We start from the raw sequence: 23,740 nt of genomic DNA, 5'->3' as shown, positions 1-23,740 counted from the left end.
CATGTCGAGCGACACCGATGAGAGTGATGCTAGATCTCTCAGCGTCTTGATTCTTTTCGCTCTCTTCGCCTAAATTTCTCCATTCATCCGTTCCTGAGTGAGAGCCATATCGAGGCCGAAAATTTTCCTCTGAATTACTATAGTCTGCATAATTCGGGGTTTCCCTACGGAGACCAGTGGAAGAACTTTGTTGTTTATTATTTTCCCATCTTCGGAATTGTCTCTTTGGTGTTCAGCGATAAATGATTGTGAGGTTACGGTTGTGTGTGGAATCGAATAAGTCAGCGTAAGTGCACTTCACATTAGTTCTTACTGATTTTGCGAGAGACTTCTTTCGAGAGACCCGACGATGCCGACCCGTTGCCATTTTCTCGGTGAATCGTTATAATAAGAAGATAATCATTCTGATTCTGCAGATCGAACAGTACCATCGTGGTGTCGCTGGGAAACCTCATCGACTCTGATACAGGGTCGCCAGTAGCAGCTATGACGAGAGCCACATCCAATCCCAGTCGGAAAGAGCAACCTGGGAACAACGATGATGAGCATGTCGTTTTCGCTGTCACAACACTGAAAAGAGAAAACGTGAGTCATTGCCACAGTTTTGACGTTTTCGAATCGCCCTTTCTCAGTCCCATCCTCTGCTGCGAATTCTATGCTGACGTTGTGCTGTCATCATGTGCTTTTCCCTTATTTCCAGACGGTGATGACGGAATGCGACTCGAGACCGGTCTACATGAACCTGGCAGCCAGTGTTCCATTCTTAGCGCCGCAGATCCGTAATTTCAGACCTTTCGGTTTCTGCTGTACTATCATGTGATGCGAGATCCTCAATTTTTTTTCTCCGAGCTCCGTGAAATCAACGTCGTCTCGAGTCATGAGGAGACTTAAAATAGCACGAGTAACGAAGGTCTCGTGTTGATTACGATTTATGTCTCTGGATAACGAGATTCCGCGGAACGAAATATTAATTCAAGTCTCGGGAAGGGAACCTCAACTCGGAGGAGATGCCTCGACTTACAAACCGAGATGCGATGCTTCCGACGCCTCGCTCGGATCAAACGACAGACGATGTTAGCGAGACTCAACGACCCCTTGGAAGGTTCTCCCCCATCTCCGACTGACCATTTCGAATGGAGGTACAAATGTTCCCCCCCACCCGGGAAAAGCTCTCTCGGGAACACTGTTCTTGAGTTGATGGATGTTAGTCAGATAACCAATGACTCAGCAGAAGAAGAAGGAAAACCCTCAGCCGCCTCCGGGCAATAGCGTGTTCACTCCGTACCTGTCTTAGTCGGACGACCTTCTCAGAATCCGGAATTAGGAACATACACGACCTTCGGAGCAGCGATGAGAGTTTGCTGGCAAGGACCGACAGAGAAAAAATTGCAGAACGACATGTTGTTGAGCAGCGAAGGTCGTGGATTTTGTTGAAGCCAACCAGAGTTTATGCTCACCAGTCCACCTAATCATCCAAAGCACATCCGCCCGCCATGATCGATCAGTAATTTCCTTCTGCGCCCTTCCGAATTTTCCCTTCCGTCTGAAAGCATATTCGCTTTGGACTGATTCTCTATTCTAATTCTAATACAAGTGATGAGTCAGTCAGACTCTCTTCTATCTACCGCGAATCAGTCTATGTTGAGTTTGTTTTTCTTCAGTGGTCCTTTATTATCTTCTACGGGAATCCATCCCGCGTCGGGTCTGATTTTGCGACTTAAATTTAAATTGAGAGTTGACAGTGTGACGATTATGAACATTGTGACCATGGTGACTTGATTCATTCTTGGGCTTCATTTTGAGGCATCTTGTATGGCAGCGATCATCCGTTTTGAGGAAATCAGTATCAGCCATTGAATCGAGAACAGGGTGGCCTCCCTCGTTTCGGGTCCGAGCTCACGGATCACATTCTAAATTCCTGCGAATGGATCGACCAGTGTGTTCTGACCTTGCATAGATATGAAGAAATGTATGCGCGAATAAAACACATGTGATACACTGGAGCGTCTTTTTCCTCTCCATTCCCTCCACCTGCGTCAAGAATTTGGCCTCGGATCGAATCGCATGAAGATGCTCACCTCGGTTTGGGGCGCGTGCCGCGTGATCCGAAACGGACACAGCTTCAGCCAACATTTGACAAATAATCCCAATAACCTCGATACGAGTTTGCGAAGCTGGGTTTGTTTCCCGAGAAAGGGATGCCTTATTGGGAAGAATGGAGAGTGCCGGTGTCAGAAGGCTCTCGGTTCGCGAATGCGTCAAGCCATTTTGTTATGTTATGAATTTATGAAATACAGCTATCGCAGCTGCATCAGGGCGGCGCGACGAATTTCTGCAGGATCTGCATTGGAATAATAAAACTCGTGCGGTTACGCCTGATGATGGAACTGCTCCAGCTTGATCTGGAGCAATCCCGGCGAACCCCCAGGATCAACCACTAAGGTACACAGATACATGTATCTGGGTGAGAAACGTCTCATGATGCCTCGAGGATTCCGTTGACGAGATGTCCTGTAAGCACACGATATTTCCGCTCGATGTCTCCGGAAAAGAAATTGGGATCCAGAGAGGATCTTCGGAGTCTCTACTCCATTCACCTATTTCAACGGACGACGCACAGTGTGGCCAAACCCGATTTTAGGCGGCAGAAATTGAAAATGAAAAATCTTGAAAATTCAGTCGTTGCGTTTTGGAGGAAGAATGGGGACCTTTGGAACACACCCCAGTGGGAAACCAAGCACTTGTATCTCTGTGGAGAGACTCTGGAAAGAGGTGTTTTTTTTTGCTCCGGACTGTCACTTTTTTCTTCCGATTCGTGCTGACGCTCGAGTTTCCGTGGAATCGATCAAGGAAGGAGCAAACACCGAATCGTGAGTAGGATTGAGTCTGAAACTTCACGTTCAGCGTCTCATTCGACGAGAGTATGCAAATCAGAAGTTTTTCTGAGTGCATCTGTTTTTGCGAAAAAGCCTGATTTCCATGAAATTTCACCGTCAAAAAAGTATATGGACCAGGGCGGACCCGGGCGGCTCATGGGGTGGAAAATCTTCTTTCACCCTCCTTCCTTCCATTTCCGAAAAAGAAAAGCCAGCGAGTTTTGGCAAACGTGAGTGCGTGCTGTTCTCAGATATTCGAATTTGGGTGCCCCGGAGAACATTTGCGGAGACAATCTTCAAATCCCGGGAGAACGAGCGCATCGATGGGTTGAAGAAACTCATTTTGAGTCATGCTCATGTTGAAATTGAGCAATTAAGCAACAGATCTCACATCAGAAAGCAGATCAGCAGGCATGTGTCCCGAGTTAGGGGAAACTCGGGAGACATAATTCGAGAGCGGAACGCTTCTTCGATAAAGAAGCTGAATCGCTCGACACCAAAAACTTTGATTTCATCGTGCACTACACTGAGCTACCCGCACAAGAAGACGTGCCCGAGGAGCCGGGACCATTGAAAGCGTCTCAAGGGACACCTCGAGCGGGACGACCAGAGAAAAATTTCTCGGACTCGGCGGAGAGGACGAAACGGATCAAAGTCGAAAATCTTCTGCCTGCCGGACCTGCTAAGTTATTATACGCGGCTTTCCGAGGAGCTCAGAGCCAGAAATTTCCTCTGATGACTGATACGAGTTCGTACGTCGAGAATAATTCAAAAAACTCACTGAAATAATTTCTGCCGCCTAAAATCGGGTTAGGCCTTACTGTGCGACGAAGCGAAACCCGCGGTCCTTGTCATCTAGCAGAGAAAAATCTCCGTCGACATTTGGGGAATTTCCCCGACCCTCGATTCCAGCGGAGGTCCCGGCGAGCTCAAGGCGCACCTTGTGTAAACATCGATTCGATATCAGCGATTATCGACCTCTGAAATGATCTAGATCTAGATGAACAGTTTCGACCCTCCTACCGAAAACAATGCGGACAATGGTCTCAAGGTTCACGAGAGCTAAACTTTTCATTCCGGGTGACGCGAGCGCATATCCAGTGCCTAGTGACCTCAGATGACGGTCGCGAGCTGTTGAGCCCGGCGCTACGGTCGGATATGACTTTCAGTAGCTCATTCGCTGCGGGTTTCGGAGGGGCTGGAATTGGGAATAATGTGACCTCAATGTTCTCGTCATGACTGGCACACGCAAAGTTTCAAAGGATTCGATGGATTCGATACCCTTTCGAGGCAAGATGTTCGAGCTTCACGACTATCCGCTGAGGTCGCCTCTTCCCACCCTCTTCAGTTCTCGCTTAGGAGTTTGCCGATCGGCCTCGATGGCTCGCAATCTGCATTCTCCGCCAAGCTCTCGCAAGGTCCAGTAATTCTATAGACCTTCACATGAGCGTTATCCCGATTCCCGGGTCCTCTGGGCCTCGAAAGAGCCATCGGATATCAAGAGAAGAAGACAATCCCGAAAGCCGAAAGACGCAGGGAAACGGTAGCTCGCCTCTGCAGATTCCACACCCAGGAGGCTTCGCGGCGAAAAAAACCTTCGGCTCTTTCCAGAATAAGAGGCTTCCAACTTTTAATTTCCGACTATGGACTAAGTCTGCGGAATCGAAGTTACGTTTCCGTATTCATCGTCGGGAATGATCGAAAGCCTGGCGCTTCGATCCGACCGCTCCGAAGGTTGCGCTTAGGCAGACAGAAGATACAATGCCCTAATTATTACAGGAGTAATACTTGCGGGAGTGACTCCTTCCCGGGAATCGCAGATTTCTGGCGGACCTCAACGGAGCTCGCGATTGAGAGGGGCTTCCCCGAGGGAATGCGCGCAGAAGGCGAGTGCATAATGCGCACATGCCCTTGCTTACGTAGATTCGAATGACTATTTTCCGATAAGCTTAATCTAAAGCCGTGGCTGCAGTTCCGGAGACCCCTACGGAGACGGAGCGGCTTAAGATAACCTTCAAAGCCTCCTCCATCGATTATAAAACCATGCTCCGTGCCAGCTGGATTGCACACGTTCGAGGCTCCAGACTGAGGGATGAAGCTGTGGATGATTCTCGCGGTGTCCGCCGTTGCCCTGTGTGCCAGTCAAGCCGCGCCCGTGCAGACCAATGATGCTCGGGTCTTCCTGAACAGCTACGGATCTCAATATTACGATCCTCGGTCACTCATAGAAAAATGGTTCAAGGGAGACTTCGAGCTCCGGGAGAGCCTGAGGGATCTTTCCGAAGTGGTACGTCCGATATGAGTCAGGCATTGGTGTGAATTTTCCTCCCGAGCAACTCATGGTATCGCCGAGGGAAACCGAAGGCATTTCTGCGAAGCGACAACACGTCGGATGATGAAGAGGGAGCCAAAAGTTTCCATCATGCAATCGTTGAATCGACTGATCGAATTCAACCCCGAATTTTTCTATGACGATTGTGAGGGGGCATTGGCTCAGAGGTTCTCGGAGCATGCCGTCTCGACTCCACAATCGGAAAGTTCCGCATCTCAGGTGGTATTGATCAACTTCCCGAATTTTCAGTTGACGGGACGGAAATCAATGGTTGAGGTGATCGCCGGAATAAAGCAGGTCTTCGGTTCGCTATCTGACGTGAGTTCCATCAGAGCTATGGTCAATATCGAATGGAACTGCACTCCTATTCATAGAGTTCTTTCGTATATACGAGCCGATTCCCCTGTCTCCAGGTCAGCCGAGGTCTCATCCTTCTATTGAGGAATGTTGGACTAGACGCCTTCAATGTCATCATCAACAAAATCCTCGGGAGCCATTACGATTCGAGGAGCAGCGCACCACTTTACAGGTTACCCGTAGAGGATCACAAGAACATCATAAGAACATAGTGTGTATTCTTCCCGGAAAGAATAAATTTCAGCACATGGGTAGAAGCTTGATATACCATTTTGGAAAATTCTCTGCACCAGTATCGGGGCTAACATACTGAAACATGTCCAATGTTCAGCTCTGATGAATGCTGGATTGTGATTAAGAGAGCATCCTCTCACTCCTAACTCCTGGTCTGCCTTGCCCAAAACTATGAGCTGAATGCAGAACAGGGATTAGTTGGGGTACCGAGCGTAAGCGGAGTAGCGCGATCGAAATTGATTATCCGATCGAGGGACAATCATCCTGATTCTGGAATGTTTGACCCTGAATTCTTTCCGAGGGCTAAGAATAATAGCGAACTTTAGAAGATGGTTTCCCGCTCGAAGCGACATCGAGCTTCACGATTCCCGATAAGCGCATCAAGACTCCCTACAAGCTTTGTATGGCTGCCGGAGTAATTCCCTGTCTCCCGAGTTTGAGGAGAGTTCCTAGTACAAGTCGCGGGACACGGCCGGAGTCCATCTGGCCTGATACCTCCAGAATCGGGCGGTTCGAATTTCCCGCCAAAACGAGTGAGGGAGAGACGGAATCTCTTCCTTGATGGACTGTAGAGACACTGAGTGAGAGCTAAAGGCGAGAAACACATGCTTTCACGCATGTCGAGTTCAAGTTTTCGAAATCGCCCTTGACGGATGCTACCTCTACGCTCGGAGGAACGCATTATCAGCCTGGGATCGCTGGAAACCGCCTTCTGGCTTAGAAAGTGATTTGTGAGGGAATCATCGTACCATGAAAGTTCCGAACACGCATCTCCGGGACTGGCAGGCATTGACCCGGTGACAGCCGCGAAAAGTTCTTCGTCTACGAATTCCAAACTGAAACTTGGAAGATCTAAATCGAGTCTTCGGAGAATAGCTCTCAGGAGCTCGAGCGCAGCATAATGGACGCCAAAGCGTTGCTGCAAGGTATGGGTTGGAAAGAAGGCGAAGGATTAGGGAAATCAAATCAAGGAATTTCGGAGGCGATCAAGCCCAAGGTGGGTCCTCGAGTTATTCATCTTGAGTGTTCAGATTTATCTCGGCAAAATGAGAGCCTGCCGGTTAGACAAGACTCTTTAATTTATCCACAGGTTCAGCTAGATCGCAATGGATTGGGCCTCAACCCGGCAGCTAGCCTGATCGAGCCTTGGTGGGCGAAAGTTTTCAATCAGACTGCCAAAAATGTCGTAGTTGGAGATTCCAGTCAGGGGAGGAAAACGACGACGAAACGCACAACGAGAGATGCGGGTTCAGCGCCCGGCCGAGACGGAGCAGTGAAACCGGTAAAGAGAAGGACGAAGAAGATGAAGAAAACCAGGAACGCGGGAACCAGTTGTCCGTCGGAGTCGGATTCCTTCAAAGCGCACCTAGCTTCAATCAATAAGAGTCTATATATGGGAAGTTTCACCAAAGGCACAACATTGCGACCCGGTGCAAGTTTCTGCGAATCGATAGAAATCGGTGATACGGCCGGAGAAGGGGTGACGGTGTGCGATGAACCCCACTCGAATCCAATCGACGAAAACCTATGGAGAAGTTGCGGGGGCCGAACCGCGCACAAGGGTGCTAGATACGGTGTTCTAAAAGGGAAGATGGCCCGATTGGTGAAACAGGAGGAGGCTATGGCGTCCAAGCTCGACGATTCAAAAAGAATAATAAACTAAATCCCAAGCTTTGTTGACAGATTCCGCATCGAATCCTGCATTCCTTTCCCGAGAATTCCTTTCTGTCATTGATCTTCGTTAGCCTCAGGATCTCGCCATAGATATCCGATTTCGAGATGATCTTCGGCAAAATAGTGACCTCCCGGATCAAGTCTTGGTTCCTTTATTCTCACTTCGCTCGGCGATTCTTGGCGTGGCTGTTGCCTGGCCAAACTCCAACATGTGTCGGCCCAATACCTATCAACAGTAAATAACGAAACGGGACAGAGTGCCTCGCCGGATTGCGGCCGCCTCGAGGGAAAGAGGGGTAAGCGAGAATCTGTGGAGAATTTCTTCAGGATGCTTTGAAATCGAGCAGCCTCGGACGCCTCACTACCTGGGAGGAGCTGGGTCCACGGAAACGAGCTCACCGAAGACCATGTGCTGGACTATGGGAAACTTGCAGAGTACTTCATTCTTGTACATCCGAATGAGGCCTGGAGAGGGAGAGGGGAGGAGTTTTGAGTCTGGGGAACATACGTCGCCGGTTCTATACGAATTCTGAGAACGTAAGGGGCGCACGGGATTCGTGGTCACGCCATCATATTCCCGATGTTGATCAAGGTCTCACCCTCATTCAATCTTTGCCAGGAAGGGGTACCCGAGGCATTATACAGTTGGTTCGAGTGCTCGAAGAAAGGACCCTTCTTTACCGAATTGATGTAGGCGATGCAGGCCATGAATAGGTAGTCATCGGCATACCTGGAGGAATTAGGCATATTCTTCATTATCGCTCGTTCCTTCTCTAGGGGAGATTGTGGAGCTCATGGACACATCCGCCGCATATCCAGACGGTCTGGTGCTCACCTCTCAGGGATGTCTTCGTTCAGAAACTGACATGGCTCAGAGATCTCAGGATTAGGTTTATCAGGTGGATCGATGACCAACTGTGATGAACCCCAAACAAACGGGAGGAATTGATAATCGTCCAGTGACCAGACCTGGAATTGTTTCAAAACACTCTGGTGAATTGTCCAGCATCAGATAGACGATTTCGGGTAGGTTCGAGTCGCCAACCGTCAGGCTTGGAATCCTGAATCGAAGAATTACTCACACCATGACTTCCAGCCGGTTCCATCCTGTAGACGGTTTGCAGCTTTCGCACTAATCGCATGTACCTGTGAGAACGAGCCCCGCGTAAGATTTAATCCGAGAAGGGAAACGCTATGAATATGATCCTAGCGTAGAGATCGGGGATTCACTGAAAAGTACCAACCCACTCACCGGGTGAAGATTTTACAAACCACCGCTGGGGCATCAGATTCAGTGAAGAATCCGATCTTGAACAAACACATGAGAAAAACTGCGAAATTCATCTCATGACCGGTACCATAATCGATTCGGGTTTGATTACCTGGAAGCGACATTTTCATGTCGGTTACAACTCGATTCCCCACCCGGAAAGGAAAGCTCTCGAATTCAGTAAGGTTTGCGCCCCTGCACTCACCAAACGAGTCCAGATAATACGCTGCCAACTCTGACGCCCGTGACTTCAGGCTCTCGGGGAGCACTTTTTCGATGGACTCGACTCTCCGGTCTGCGAACTTCTGATACCATTGTCTGTAAGCCGCGTTTCCGAAACGCGCTGGCTGTGAGATCGGTGGGGTCTCGTCGATCAGTTTGTCGAGCTCCGCAAGGAGGTCCAGAAGCTTATTGACATTTTCGCTGACGGTCATCTCTGATCTGGAAGATTAGGGTACCAGTCTTTCATCAATCATGTTGTCGATAACGAACCACACGACCCCAATTGTATTAAGTGAGGAGCCTCAAGACTCGATGAAATGAAGTCTCCGTATGGCCCTCTTAGTTATGGGTAGTCTATTAGATCTCGTGAAATTCCCGGAGTGTTGATGAGTTCGAGGTATCAAGGCACAGAGATGGATTCGGTGCCGCTTTCAGAGACGAATCCCACGGATAGAAACGATCTCGAGGTAGCCGTCTAGCCTCATCCTCCCTGACACACATGATCGTTGTCTGACTTACCCGGCGTTCAGTCCGCGAGTCGCTTTATTCATCGCCAGGACAAATTGTAGATAGTCGTCATAAGCTCTACTCTTCAACCATTTGTCGATGTCCTTCGGTACCTTGATCTCTCGGACCGTCACTTGAGCCATGATGTCTTGGGTCGGCTCCAGGAGTGGGTAGAATCGCTGGAATATTGGCGCCGCGCTCTCTTGGGAGGATAAATACACTCAGATGAACGTCGCACTAGGCTAACGGAGCCTTGTGTCACTCCGAAAGATTCGGCTCGAATAGTGCCCCGGGACGGGGAGAGACCTGATCGGTATAGGTCGTTGATGGTTGCACGATTTCCCACCTACAGCTGGAGATCCTTTCGGTGGTTGACAGTCCGCGAACCGCCTTCTCGATTTGTATGCGAGTAAAATATTTGTTGACGACTCCAGATCACAAGGGCGATTTCCCGGGATGGAGAGACGGCTTTACGAGAGAGGAGGGAACGGTGTACGTCGCGCATACGTCCCTGACCAACAGGGGGAATCGCGATGGGTCGGCGCCGGATAGACTGTCTCAGAGAGTGAAGTTCAGTGTGCAAAGAGCTTGCAGACGGGTGTTCGCCGGACGCTGTCGACGATGATCTCTGCTGGAGGGTTGAAACTTCGTAGAATTTCAGGTGGAGCTTGCTTCTTATAGCGGCGCAAGACATTAGAGAAGAATTTTGGAGGCTCCAGGTAGGCCTCGATGTTCTCAGAGATATCGGCGCATTCCGACCTTTCAGTCTCATGGAACATCTGAACGCTCTCCGGAAAAGATGTTTCATGCGGATCTGCGCAAAATCATGTAACCTAGTAGGTCACCGGAGGCGAACGGTAACACGTCTTTGCGATACGCTCGTCCTCGGCCTGGGTTCATTCGCCGCTCGAGCCCACAGCGACTGTCCGAGAAGGAAGCGCCCTGTTGCCAGCAGCGAATTCATTGCAATTAGACACCCTCTGAACAAGCTAGGCACCCCAGCGAAATTGAGGGACACCGATCAAGTTTGTTTGCAAAGGAGGTGTTTCGGATGGCGTTGTCCATTATACAGATCCGATGGCGCGGTTCGAAAAACGCAAGCAGCGCATTCGGCCAATAGGTGGATCTTCGGCTCGTCGAGGAACTAATGCCGGCCCGGTCAGATGAAGTACCCAGATGGTGTGGTCAGCCGCGGTTCCGATCTGATGGATCGACACCCAGACACAGCTTGCTTCCGCTGTGTGTCCTTTGTTTTCGAGAAGGCACAACCAGCGAGCGCGGACAGTTTCCCCGACTATTTCCCGGGAGTATTGGGGTCATTATCCATTTTTCTGCTCGATAGCGGCTCCTCTCTCGCCGAAACGGATAATGATTCTGAAGTCGATGAGCATCCGTTCCGTAAAATGAGATCTTCCGATAAAACGTGGACTTTTGTTCGTACGAGTGTAGTGTTGACGATCAAGCAGCCGCTTCTCCGATCCATGATGATGACCGACGGCTACATCAGCAGCACCGCCAGCAGGAGGACCAGTGTTTTGCGGTAACTGCTGCTCCTCATCAGTGCTTGTTGTCTTTCTGCTACGTTAAGAAGTGAATCAACGTCGGATCGAATTTTTGAGCCGAGCTGCTGCGGACCGAAAAATCCGGTGTCTCGTTGCTCTGTGAACCTTCGTTTTTGCTCAGTTCGTCCTTCCGACCAAGCAATCGTACGTCACTCGAAAAGAATCTGACAGGCTGCCGCTCGGAAGTTCAGCCGCCAGGTGAGACCGACCGGCGCACCTGCTGACGTTTCCAGTGAGGCACAGGATCCCGCGTTTCATCTGTGGACGGCAAAAACCTCGTGGATTTGGCCTCGACTTCCGATCGCGGCCCGATCGGATAATCATCATGGGGGCGATTATCTCGAAGTTCAGAGTAAGTTGAAAAAAAATCCGTGGGCTGAAGGGTCTTCATGGTCCCGATTCTGTCAGATCAAAAGTCTCCGACGCTGTCATAGTCGACGAGACGCCGCGAGTTGCGGATTTCCTGCCGAGGTCGGTGAATCATTCTATAGCTGGCCAGAATATCATTTTCCATCTGCGCTCGTGTCGCCGGAAGAGGAAAAAAATCGGGCGTGATCCTCTTCTGATCTATCGCTAGAGGGGAGGGTTCGCCATCATTGTTGCGAAAATACTCTGCACTGAGGACCGACCGGAGAGGCTTGAGAGCTGTGACCTCTTTCCACGCCCATGTTGATGGGCTCAAGAGATCGGTGTCGATGAGCCTGAGAATATTATGAAAACGCCGCGATGCCGTCGCGTGTGACAGTATCGATTCCAATATCGATACTTCACAACCGGCATGGTTGATTATTGCGATATCGTGGGCCAGTCTAAGGTTGGACAACGCTTGAACTTCATTTTCTCCACGCTCCTATACTCGGAAACCTGTGGGAATTTCTCGGCTATTCCGAGCCGGAAGCTATTCACACGGCGCGGTATTAGCCCGACTCGTCAGGGAATAACCTAACATATTTCTCACGGGGCGATACCGGAAGAGTCTTTCAGCTCAGTCGAGGGTACATCTAGATGAAGAAATTCGGTTGCCGCTCTCGAGCTTTCCAGAGATTATTTATAATAGAATCTTCTCGAGGGTCCGAACATCCACCTCTATGACGGCGTATTGGATGGAATTCGATGCCTCTAATCTGTCTTCTGGTCTTTCGTTCGCAGAAGGAGCCCCCCACATTGGAGCAACAATTAGAGGCCCTAGAGAAGAAGATCTTCCAGATTCATGAGTTCAACGAAGCGACTGAGCATGCCATGAAGAAAATCATTGGTGGGTGTCCCGAATAAGAGACTTCCTCGTCTCTTGGCCTTGGAATTCGCTCTCACGATTTTCACCGCGGGAGTGATACTCTAATAGACTCTCATCTCCACCAACTAATTCCCGGGGGAATTTTCCCGGCACGATTTCTGTGCAGCCAACTGATTCCTAGTCTTTCCAGGCGCAATGCTGTTCTACGGTTGGAGTCTGATAATTATCGGAGGAGTTGTGGCTTATTTCTACTTCGATCACACATTAGAGTCGAGTTTGATTTGCTTGGCTCCCGTGATTCTGGCCCCATTCGTCTTAATGGGTGAGTGGTCCGCGCGACATCAGATCAGACTACATTTCTCCGAGCGCAAGATATCCGAAACCCCTTCACGCGGGAACACTTTCGCAGCGTTCCACCAGTTAGGTCGAATGCTCTCAGTAAAATCTCCTAATTACAGGCAGTAAGAAATTGCTTCAATATTACTACAACTCGCGGCTCGAACGGAAGAAAGGCGAGCTAAACGCGCTCATAAAGGAGAAAAAATCACTAATCGATAAAGTCAAGGAAACCATCTCATACAAGAAGGTGCGGTCGTTTTTCTCGGATGGATTTTTTTCTTAATTACTCGTTCGTTCCGAAAAAAACAATCCCCCGACCGCCGTGAATAATTGTTTCCCTTAGGCTCAGGAGATCTTGGAAAAATTCGACAGCGAAACGAGGATGCGAAAAGCGCAGGCTGAGCAACAGCGAGCGATGCAAACGGTTCTTCAACAGAGCGGTGAGACGCCACTGACTAAAATCCCTGCTGCCCAAAGAAATTCGCTTGAGAATGGTAGTTGGCTTTGACTAAAGTTTCTTTCCGAATGCTCTGAAACTTTATCGAATAACTTTTCTTCATCTCATTTAGTGGTTTTGTGGATATTTATTTTTCTGAGGGTGTTTCGATGCTGACTCAACGCCTGTGGTCTGTATGACTCCCTATTGCTCGCGCATTGCAGTCATACGTAGGTCTGGGCCACCGGGAAAATCACTCTGGATGAGAATTGATAAGCCTTTCCTATTGAAGGTATTGATATCCGACGTCGCACGGTCGGTACCCCTATGGGAGCCATGGCAGCTCAACGAGGTACTCCCATGGGTCCGAGTTCAGCACCCTTCACGCCTCTGCGGCATAATCAATTCCAGCCACCCCTCCGAAGTGAGTATCATGATACGATTCCGATTCGACGAGATATCGGCTTCCGCAGCAGACCAAGTCGTACGATCGCGAGAGCATCACTCCCCGCCTCCCCCCATGGAATGAGAACTAATTCAACGAATTATTCTCATCAGATTCTATGCAACTCCCGAATCGGAGTCCATACCTACCGAAGACAGCTCGCCCGATTCTGCCTCAAGATCGCGGGACTGTCGAGAAAATGATCGACTACATCGTCGGTGAAGGCCCGAATAATCGGTAAGCTCATCTCGACAGCGGACGATTTCGATGACGACTCAGGTCCGAATATTTGGAGGACATGACCGAAGTCTTTTTCAAACGCCTCTCCAGATACGCTCTCATCTGCAAAAAGTGCTCAGGGCATAATGGAATGGCTCTGAAGGAAGAGTTCGAGTTCCTGGCTTTCAAATGTTGTTATTGTTTCCACTTCAATGGCGCGCGAAAACAAAGACCTCTCGCCCCAGCTCCACCGAGCTTGAGCAACGCAAATTCTACAACTTCCTTGAACGACGCTTCAAGATGTGAGTTCCACGGCTGGATGAACTCCCTGATGAGATCACGTTTAGTATTTTTTCCCTCCACCTGAGCTGCCCACCAACGCATTCAGCGCCTTGAAGAAACGGAGAGATCATCTCGAGACTCGACTGAGATCCAGAATGAGACTTCATGCATTTTTTCCAGCGAGCTCCCCTGTTCCTTCAGGTCCTTCGGTGAAGGACTCTGATCAGGAAATGGAGGCCGATACTCAGAAATCGTCGGATACTCCGGTCCCAGGATCACCGAAAGGTGTCAGGCCCTCTCCAGAAGGGGACGAGACGTCACTGGACAGAGCATCGGAAGACCAGCAGTCACAGCTGCATCAAGAGCATCAAATGCCGCAGGTTACGAAATTTAGATATCCCGCGATTTATTTACTTCATACTTGATAAGGACGGCATCATAGGTCGGTCGCTCACTCACAGTGTTCTTCTCCGCAGATGATTGACGAATCGCCAGAAGAGTAGGGGCTCCTCGAGATCCGAGGCGGAAAACGGGAGCTGCGTTCCTTCGGGCCAAAAAACGAAAAGGAAGGAACGACCTGGATACCACGTTGCAATATCTTGAATTTAATATAGTCTCGAACGATTCCTGTACAGTACCGCGTTCCCGAGGACGGAACGTGAATAAAGAAGCCCTGTCTCGAGCTGAATGTTGTTCGGGAGACACGGACTTCCTTTGAAGCATTGCACTCCTGTCGGCTGGAGCAATGAGATGAGATTCTCCGATGATTTCCGAGGATTTGCTGCCCCGATCGGCTCTCATCTGCCTCTCCCTTAGCATCCATTCAAGCCGGAGGACGTCTTTTGCGAGCATGATTCCTCGTCTCGCAGCAGATTTCCACAGACATTCACAGCCGAAGCACAAGAGTCCTCGTCCAGACGGAGCTGCTTGGCAGAATATCTCGTAGCCTGAAGCCTGTTTGCAGCTCCTTGGACCTCCTCTCTAGCAGGCATGCTGTCGGCGGAGCTTGCGCGAACGATTGATGAACCGGGAGGGGAGTAGTTCAGAGTGTTATCTCCAGATGACTCCCCTCAGTCAGGGTGATTGAGAGGTTTCTCGAGCAATTTTCGGAACCGCTCGATTCCCCCGAAATACTGTTCCACCGGATGCGACTCGCCAGCTGAACTCTTCTGAATGGGTCTAACCTTCCTCGTCCTCCTGAGTTGTCTTCAGAGCTCTCTGACTCCATCTCCGGAGTCCTGAATAACTCCTCGCTCCTGTTGATGGCTTCTGGGGTTATCTCCGTCAATAGCTGGAATGTCAGAAAGCTGTTTGTTCACTTCGCTCACATGGGATCTCTCTGGCGGCCTTCGCACCGCAGTTTCCCATGAAGCCCATGAAGTTTGAGAGCTCCTCCTTGATTGAGGGTCAATACTGAGAACTACACGACCTAGGGCGCGTCCATGTCCGCGGGGTGCGGTTCATGCGCGAAGCACAAATGTTGCTGAAGGACTTGGAGCAGAAGCGGCGCTCCAAGACTGAGAATAACCGTCCAACGACTCACCGTCATTTCCTACACCTCAGCCTTGCCATCAGGGATATAACCTACCTAGGACGATTCGGAGAGTACTTCGTCAATGAGTTCGTAATGCGTTTGTTGTCGATTCTATTGTCCTCCGCAATCCTTGCAGAGCTCGCAGATACTACCGGTGCGTAGGGATGTTCAAGTCCGGGCTCGACACCCGCATTTTCCATCATCTCGGAGAGGAGATCCGCTCCTTCACACCTTCTGCTCTTCTGTCTCAGCAGGACGGGTTTGGTCAAAACTGGAGATGCTTCTCCTCAGCTTGCCTCGTGGAAGGGCCAACCGTCATTTTCTCCGAATCTCAGCCAATTGCGGATTAAGAATCTGGAGGACAGTAGCCGGTCATGATTCCAGTCGCGTCAGACACACCGAACCTTACCCTAGTACCTACTTGTATATGTTTCCACTCCTTCACCGCTCGTGGCGGGCATTTCTGACGAGCGAAGCGCATTCGCATCGAGGGGCCGAGAAGGATGGACGATGTTGCTGATTGTCCTCCCTCTGGCCCTTGAGCAGGCACGGAGAGGCAAAACAATATTATCCTGACGTGTGGCAGATTGATGAGCTCTATTGCGTACAGCAGTACCGTCCGCGGGAGCGACGGGGAACGCGAATTAATTTTGTTCCGAACAACATGCATTTCGTTCTCGAGCAGGACGACCCACTCAATGGGATCATGCAGGTTATCTGACCAATATTCCCAGGGACCGCCAGCAGTTCCTGTCGGCATCTAAGCACATGATGTAAACTCCAACCTCAATGAAGAAAATCACGCACGAATCCTTCTCAATTGACGGATCTGCTTCGACTAACGTAGGTGCGAAAATTCGACTAACGAACGGTTTTCCGTCAATCAGAGGTGCGGGGGATTCCCCTACAGAATTCTCTTACACATATAGAATTCTCTTACACATATAGGAGGAAGTCCTCGCGGGATATGAGCAGCACGCAGCGTATCCCTCCGGTAACCGTCGGAGTTGCTCCATGGGTCACACTCGACAACATATTCGCTCTAATTGAGAAAAGAGCCTCTGAATGGTTCAGACGACCCCAATGCGTGCCCGTGTGTTTCGACTTGATGCCTCGAGATTCGACTTTCGAACGATGCCCGTCAATGGGAAGCTTCGAAGATGCCCGACAATAATTAGGTGCATGCCCGTTGGTTCGGACCTTTTCTAGCGTCCACGTTGAACGTAGCAAGTACTCTCGCCGCGGTCTGCCGAAAAAATAATTGAAATTTTCCTAGAATTTATTTTCGATCTCAGAGACATGAGAGAGCTTCCGATGAGTGGAGTACTCGTGCATTTGTGGGGAGCGGTGAAGCTGTCGGGCTAGATTAAATCATGATAAAAACATGCCGACAAAGATGAGAACTCGTGAAATCGTAATTTCTATCCTTCCATCGACTCTGTTTCTTTCTCGCCATGATTGAAATGCCATCCGATGCGACGATGAACAGATGGCATTCGACCCGACGCAGATCCGGTCCGCGACACCATTACGGGACGACGATGCGATACGTTGTTCAGAATGTTTGTCTTCCATTAATAGCTTTGGGGGATATGTTCTGAGGATTAGCGCGAAAGAAAATTTGATTGTATTCTTTCAAACACCATGCATATGAGATTCCTAGCCATTTCAAATGCCAGAATTATCCACGAGTTCGCGGGAGGATCGAATTCTTCTCCGATTCATATCGACCACGATTTCTGTTCCCCGGCATATAAAGAGGGAAATTCGATCCTTGGAGAAAAGGACTAGCCAGGAATTGATTGCTCGCACACGATCAACAAGAGCTCAATCGGACCCGACCCACGAAAGAATCCTCGATATCCTTCACAGAATTCATGCTGCTGATCTCCTGACTGCTTTTCCAATAGCTGTAAAAATTCGAAGGACTCACCGACAGGCCAAGTTTTTTGGTGCCGGGAGAGATTGCTGGGCCTCATGGAGCTATTCACCGCGCGAGCCGATATGAATTGGTGTCTCACTCCGTTCGATTCCCCACGAGTGCTCCCGATCTGACCGATAAATATTGGAGATCATGGTGTTCGATTCAGAATAAGGTATCTTGAGGAGATTGCCTCAGTCACGAATGTTCCTGCGGCAGGGAAGTCTGTTCTTCCTCCGTCGCCCACGATGGCTCTCAAGTCAGTACAGCTCATTCGTCCTGCTCGATGGAAGACGACGATCCGAAATAGGGCCAGGAGCTCGCTCAGATGACCGCTCCGGGAGATCACGCGTCGGGGTGGTTGGGAATTGTAGAATGATCAGATTTCCGTCGTGAGCCCGGCAGATAAGAGGCAGCGCTAATTGAAACAAAATACGGCTCTCTAGATCCTCCTTTGATGAGCGAGATCCTATGACCTTTCGCGAACGTCTATTTCCTCTCTTTAATCCTTTACCCACCCAGATATCATCCCTCGTCAACTCCAGACTCCCACAAGGTGTCTTCTAGGTGCCTTCTAGGTTACCATCAAATTCGCTGAGCGAGAAGGACGAGTGAGCCAGCGATAAATGGAGCGTTCATACTGAGGAAAAAGGAATGATGAAGAGACGCGGTTGTTCCGACCCCATAGTATGTACATTTCGACAGAAGTGGTACGGGGCTCCGAAAGCCTCCGGAATCGAGATTCTAAATTCGGGGATCTCGTATATTCAATTGATGCTGTTTATCACTCTATCTACCTCAGGAGCCGCGAAGAGCGGCACCGTTTTTACTCATTGCCACGGAGATGCCGATTCACTGCCACGAGTTCATCTCAGCCGCCCATGTCAATGTCCTTAATACCGAGAGGATGTCCTCCAGCGAAACTCATTAAAATCTGACCAATTGGCAGGGATTCTGCTCCGCGTGCAAAAAGGAGAATGGGTTAAGTGGCGAGCGAAAAGAGAGCGACAATGTTTCCCAACTGCTGGTGCTGATTTAGATACGAAAAACTACATGAGAATAGTCCCGATCCACGAGATCAGCTCCCAACTTTGGCTGGACAGTATTCGAGAACCGCTGGGTTTCGCGCCTCAGTTTTTTTCCTGCGGCCAGTAGAGGTCCGAAACTCCCCAAAAGAAAAGAAAACAGAGGGGAGACACGTGGGGACACCGCATTTCTGACATCGAGAACTTAACGAATTTCCGAACTTTTTCGTCTCGGCGAAAAAGTCTTCCCAGCAAGTCCAGAATCGGCTGACTTGACCGGAATCATGCGGGATTGCGAGATCAGGGTGGGAACTGAGCGCAAGAAATAATGGTTACCGTCCTTTTGACCGAAAACCATCTGACCGAATCCGATCGACCGAAACCGATTGACCGAATCCGATTGATTGGTCGATCGGATTCGGTCAAATGGTTTTCGGTCAAAAGGGAAGTCACCGAAATTTTCCCCCAATGCGAGGGCACGAAGTATGTTCATTTCCGAGCATCACCGATTGGGGGGAGAAATTCATGAAAATCGTCGTAAAAATAAAAAAATCAATTTTATCCTCGCAGGTGCCAGGGTGGCTGGGGGATGCGGAAAATGCGATAATCATGGTTCCCCCGCGACTTTCAGAGTCTTAAGAACATTTTCAAACCCATAACCGATCGAAATTCCGGGATCGATTCCATGGACTTTTGTCCACCTAAAATTCGATTTGGCCCCACTGTGCGTCGTATCAACGGGCGCTCCCAGCATCCGCTTCAGCAACTCAACCAATTTCTCCTTCAGTTTCCCGCGCGACTCTCACACAAGAGGTAGAGGGATCGGTATTTGATCAATTCGACTTATAGTGTCGCCCTGGCGGTCCTCTACTTCTACTCCATGCAGGGACGGATGCTTCGGACTATGCAAATTCTTGAGCATAGTGGGGTGGGGATGACTGAGAATACAGATTTTCCGGAGCCTAAGGCTGTCCCGTCTGATGAGACGCACCTTCTTGCGGGGGGCCCTGCATTCGGAGCTTTCGGTCAGCTTAGCTCCCTATCTCGGATGTCGAGGACCTGGAACGCTCGGTTCTCTTACCGCTCCTCTACATATAACCGAATCGAGGGGGTCCCACACCGATGCCAGGATATCTCGGGAAACTTGTCCACAACGATCGACGATTCTCCTGAGTCTTCATCTACAAGGCTCCTTCCTTCAGTCTGCAGCCGATCATGCTCTCCGCAACATTTGTTCTCAGTGTCGTCAACGTTGTGCCTTACGTCTCGTCAGGCTCTGTAGCTTCCTCCTCCCTCTGTGCCGTGAACGATATCCGGGAATATCTGGGCACTTCAGCAGTTCAATCTTTTACAATGTATTTCGTGGCAAATTCAGAGCATGTTGATGACAGCTGACTCAAGACAAGGTCATCTTGACCCTTTTCGGAGCCGGAGGCGATTTGCCGCGCTTCTCGCGAGCACCGACCGCCTTCCGTGCAGCTCCGAGAACGTCCTATGATTTGAAACCCGTTCTAACTTCGCTTGACGGAAACTGTCGTCGTCAATGAAAGGGCACTTCTCTGGAATCAGATATATTCCGGCGAAAAATCGAGATCAGTCTCTCGTATGCGTGAATCTCTCGTACGCGACTCATTGGAAGGCGGTCCGGCGTCGACTGTCCACGTGTGGATGGAACTCTAGCGGAAAGTTAGGTCGTCAGTAGCTTATCTGAACGTTTCTGACCCAAAAAGGATTGGTGAAAAATAATCGTGCATCAATTTCTTTCGCCAATCGAGATGCCCGCGCAACGCGCATAATATTGGTGCGGAGCCCCAGCATCCCATTGTTTTGCATTTGAATGCGCAGGGACCCGGAGAGAGGCGAGGAGAATGAGCTCCATAGACATAGCGATTGATGCTCTCTCTCTCTCTCTCTCTCGGCAATCGGCGCGATTCATAATACAAGCATTCGAGCGTGTACATATGGTTGAGCCTTGAGTCTGCTGTAGGGAATTGCGAACCGCGACAGACACCTGTCCAAAGAGAAACAAAGTTGCTCCGTTCGCGAATTTAATTTACGCTGCGAGGTACAACCATACGGAGTCAGCGACAGGATTTCCGGGCAGCTCGCCGAAATTGGCACAGACTAACGATGCGACTGAGGCTTATTGAAAGCGACCTGGAGTCAGCAATGTCGACGAGAGTGCGAGCAAGGAGTAAATTAGAGAGCGATGTCGCGCAAGGGGGCTATTCGGGATTACAGTCGACGAGGCCAATCGATTCTCGTTACTTAAGCTCAATGTACGTAGGATGCGCCAGTGGCCTCGCCACATTCGACCATCTCCCCATCTGGCGAGACTATGCTGCTGAATTGTGAAATTGGAAGTCGAGAAAATTGAACTTACGAACATGAGCTCTGGGCAGGGGGGAGCCACCGTAGAGGCTGCCAACTTACCTCAAAGTAATTAAGTTATTCGAGCGGAGTGTCATCGCGGCACACAGGACAATTACCGAGTAGAAATGATGTCGTGGTTCCGAGATCGGACCTTCACGTCGTACTGTTCAAGGGTGGGCACGTCCACCCAGCTCCGATGAGAATCGCGGAGGCATTCCAGCACGTGTAAGCCGCGGGGGGAGAACCGGCCTAGAACCGAGAGCGCCGGGCGGGACACCTCTTTCACGGAGCCCGGAAAACGCGCAGTGAATACAGGATGCGCGATAGTTGACCAGCGCTGGCGGCTGGAACTCGGCCTCAACGATTGAATAAAGCAAAGCGGACGGGATGTGCAGGGGTGATGTCGATCATCTCCTGAACGCCTCACCCTGAGGACGATCCTTGATCATTGACGGATCATGTTGTCTAACTTTATTCTCCCCGGGAATTTCCCCGAAACTAGCTGATTCTGACCGCTATCCAGTCTAGACTGAGCGCATTCGTGATGGCCGCCTAATTGTGTCCGCAATATACGTAACATCGACCCGGAGCATACCGGCTCCGGGTTCGCGGCGGCACACAGTGGTCGGAAACCACGGAAAATCATAACTTCTGAACGGCTGGACCGATTTCGCTGAAATTTTTATGGTGGGTTATTGGGCCTAAAACGCAACTTTTGAGGATATAACTGGGTCTGGGTTTGACCCCGGTGACCCCGAGAATCGAAATTTTTTCACTAAATCGGCGATTGCGACTCAACGGCAGAACCGATTTTGGATATCTTGGTGGCGTTGGAAAGCTGAGTGAATTTCGCATCTTTTTGTCCCTTGAGAGTTTGACCTATGACCTTTCGTAAGCGAGCTAGCGGCCGATTCTTAGAAGCGCCGATATCTCCACGAAAAATGCTTCGTTTTTTTCTCGCAAAAAAACGATTCGGTGTGGAATTGGATGATCTACCCATTTCTGACGATATTACAATCATTTAGTAAAGACGAAAAAAAATATTTTTTTTTCAAGTCAAAAATCACGTTTTTTTGCAGTTTTTTCACGAAAATGCCCCACCCCTCTAGGTCCGTAGACCCACCAACATTTTTTTATGATGCCCCCCACGCCCCCGCATCCCATGAAGGTCATGTTGGGCACCCCTTCCGGGATTATCTACCTTTAAATCCGGAAAAACCCTTTAAATGGCAATTTTTCATAGAGAAAAAATTCTTAAAATTAATTTCAGGGCTAAGAATTCGCTGGATCGGCTTTATTCTTGTAGAAAACCGCGCAAATCAACTCAGAACTTCGAATTCGCCGCCAGCGACGCCATCTTTGGTGCCGCCAGCGACGCCATCTTTGGCGCCATTCGGCGGCCTCATGAACAACGCGCGGGACAGTCGATTCGCCACACGTGTTAGTGCTTGTGCAGTTCAAGGGCCGGAAACTCTTGCGATGAAGTCGTACATGCTTGTGATACCCTACGGGGATCTTATGGACTTCTTCCTATCTAATCAATTCGACCTGGACCTCATCATGGAAGATATCCAGCATCGGTCCCACATGATTCATCAAGACGATTTCAAGGAGTTCAGAGCACACTTGAGCAAGATCATCTTGCCGAACTTCACGAAGAGGTGGAAAGCAACCGGTCGCTGCAGAATCAAGCTCGGGAAGAAGTACCAGGATTGTTTGAAGAAGTATCTGCTCGTGAACGTTGACGTCGATGAGTCCCGGGAGCTCCTTGAAATCGTCTTGATGAATCATGTGGTACCCATGCTGGATATCTTCCATGATGAGGTCCAGGTCGAATTGATTAGATAGGAAGAAGTCCATAAGATCCCCGTAGGGTATCACAAGCATGTACGACTTCATCGCAAGAGTATTCGGCCGTTGGACAGCACAAGCACTAACACGTATGGCGAATCGATTGTCCCGCGCGGTGTTTATGTAGCCGCCGCGGCGGCACCAAAGATGGCGTCGCTGGCGGCGAATTCGAAGTTCTGAGTTGATTTGCGCGGTTTTCTACAAGAATAAAGCCGATCCAGCGAATTTTTAGCCCTGAAATTAATTTTGAGAATTTTTTCTCTATGAAAAATTGCCATTTAAAGGGTTTTTCCGGATTTAAAGGTAGATAATCCCGGAAGGGGTGCCCAACATGACCTTCATGGGATGCGGGGGCGTAAGGGGCATCATAAAAAAATGTTGGTGGGTCTACGGACCTAGAGGGGTGGGGCATTTTCGTGAAAAAACTGCAAAAAAACGTGATTTTTGACTTGAAAAAAAATATTTTTTTTCCTCTTTACTAAATGATTGTAATATCGTCAGAAATGGGTAGATCATCCAATTCCACACCGAATCGTTTTTTGCGAGAAAAAACGAAGCATTTTCGTGGAGATATCGGCGCTTCTAAGAATCGGCCGCTAGCTCGCTCACGAAAGGTCATAGGTCAAACTCTCAATGGACAAAAAGATGCGAAATTCACTCAGCTTTCCAACGCCACCAAGAAATCCGAAATCGGTTCAGCCGTTTAGCCGCAATCGCCGATTTAGTGAAAAAATTTCGATTCTCGGGGTCACCGGGGTCAAACCCAGACCCAGTTATATTCTCAAAAGTTGCGTTTTAGGCCCAATAACCCACCATAAAAATTTCAGCGAAATCGGTCCAGCCGTTCAGAAGTTATGATTTTCCGTGGTTTCCGACCACTGTGCGGCAGTCGAGCGGGAGAGGGATCGTGGAGTTAGAGTAGAGCCCGCCCGAAAATTCCTCCACAAAGACTTACCCGGCCTACAGACTTCGCATACGTACGAGCGAGGTCAGCCGCAAGCTCATGAGTGCGTCCCCTGATTTCCATCATCATCCGCGGCATCCCGA

At 49.7% G+C, this 23,740-nt stretch overlaps 4 protein-coding genes and 1 long non-coding RNA gene across 5 annotated transcripts; 4 read left to right on the top strand and 1 right to left on the bottom strand.

Moving 5' to 3' along the window:
* The first annotated feature begins 148 nt into the window (after positions 1 to 148).
* LOC108864135 (uncharacterized) lies at positions 149 to 820 on the top strand. Its single transcript, XM_018639139.1, has 3 exons — positions 149 to 286; positions 417 to 585; positions 701 to 820. Exons 1-3 carry the CDS (start codon positions 243 to 245, stop codon positions 818 to 820), a joined length of 333 nt encoding a protein of 110 aa, XP_018494655.1. The 5' UTR covers positions 149 to 242.
* A 4,115-nt stretch (positions 821 to 4,935) lies between these two features.
* LOC100902783 (uncharacterized) lies at positions 4,936 to 5,832 on the top strand. The gene is made up of 3 exons (XR_001951171.1): positions 4,936 to 5,163; positions 5,458 to 5,526; positions 5,622 to 5,832. It is a non-coding gene; the product is annotated as an uncharacterized LOC100902783 (long non-coding RNA).
* Positions 5,833 to 6,398: 566 nt separating this feature from the next.
* LOC100904610 (G patch domain-containing protein 4) lies at positions 6,399 to 7,462 on the top strand. The gene is made up of 2 exons (XM_003742347.2): positions 6,399 to 6,796; positions 6,890 to 7,462. The coding sequence occupies exons 1-2, from the start codon at positions 6,701 to 6,703 to the stop codon at positions 7,460 to 7,462; spliced, it is 669 nt and encodes a 222-aa protein (XP_003742395.1). The 5' UTR covers positions 6,399 to 6,700.
* Positions 7,463 to 7,614: 152 nt separating this feature from the next.
* On the bottom strand, positions 7,615 to 10,047 carry Ptpa (Phosphotyrosyl phosphatase activator). Its single transcript, XM_003742334.2, has 7 exons — positions 9,485 to 10,047; positions 8,949 to 9,184; positions 8,726 to 8,855; positions 8,556 to 8,619; positions 8,309 to 8,442; positions 8,073 to 8,203; positions 7,615 to 7,938 (listed from the first exon to the last, which is right to left on the bottom strand). Exons 1-7 carry the CDS (start codon positions 9,613 to 9,615, stop codon positions 7,835 to 7,837), a joined length of 930 nt encoding a protein of 309 aa, XP_003742382.1. The 5' UTR covers positions 9,616 to 10,047; the 3' UTR covers positions 7,615 to 7,834.
* A 936-nt stretch (positions 10,048 to 10,983) lies between these two features.
* Positions 10,984 to 14,692, top strand: Lnpk (zinc-ribbon metal-binding protein lunapark). The gene is made up of 10 exons (XM_003742333.2): positions 10,984 to 11,386; positions 12,184 to 12,289; positions 12,459 to 12,590; positions 12,727 to 12,854; positions 12,951 to 13,047; positions 13,336 to 13,467; positions 13,602 to 13,725; positions 13,819 to 14,009; positions 14,170 to 14,369; positions 14,466 to 14,692. Exons 1-10 carry the CDS (start codon positions 11,360 to 11,362, stop codon positions 14,490 to 14,492), a joined length of 1,164 nt encoding a protein of 387 aa, XP_003742381.1. The 5' UTR covers positions 10,984 to 11,359; the 3' UTR covers positions 14,493 to 14,692.
* Positions 14,693 to 23,740: the final 9,048 nt, after the last annotated feature.

This window comes from Galendromus occidentalis, unplaced genomic scaffold (genome assembly GCF_000255335.2).
Source record: "Galendromus occidentalis unplaced genomic scaffold, Mocc_1.1 scf7180000077383, whole genome shotgun sequence".
Taxonomy (NCBI): Eukaryota; Metazoa; Arthropoda; class Arachnida; order Mesostigmata; family Phytoseiidae; genus Galendromus; species Galendromus occidentalis.
This window is presented reverse-complemented; position numbering and strand designations above follow the sequence as displayed.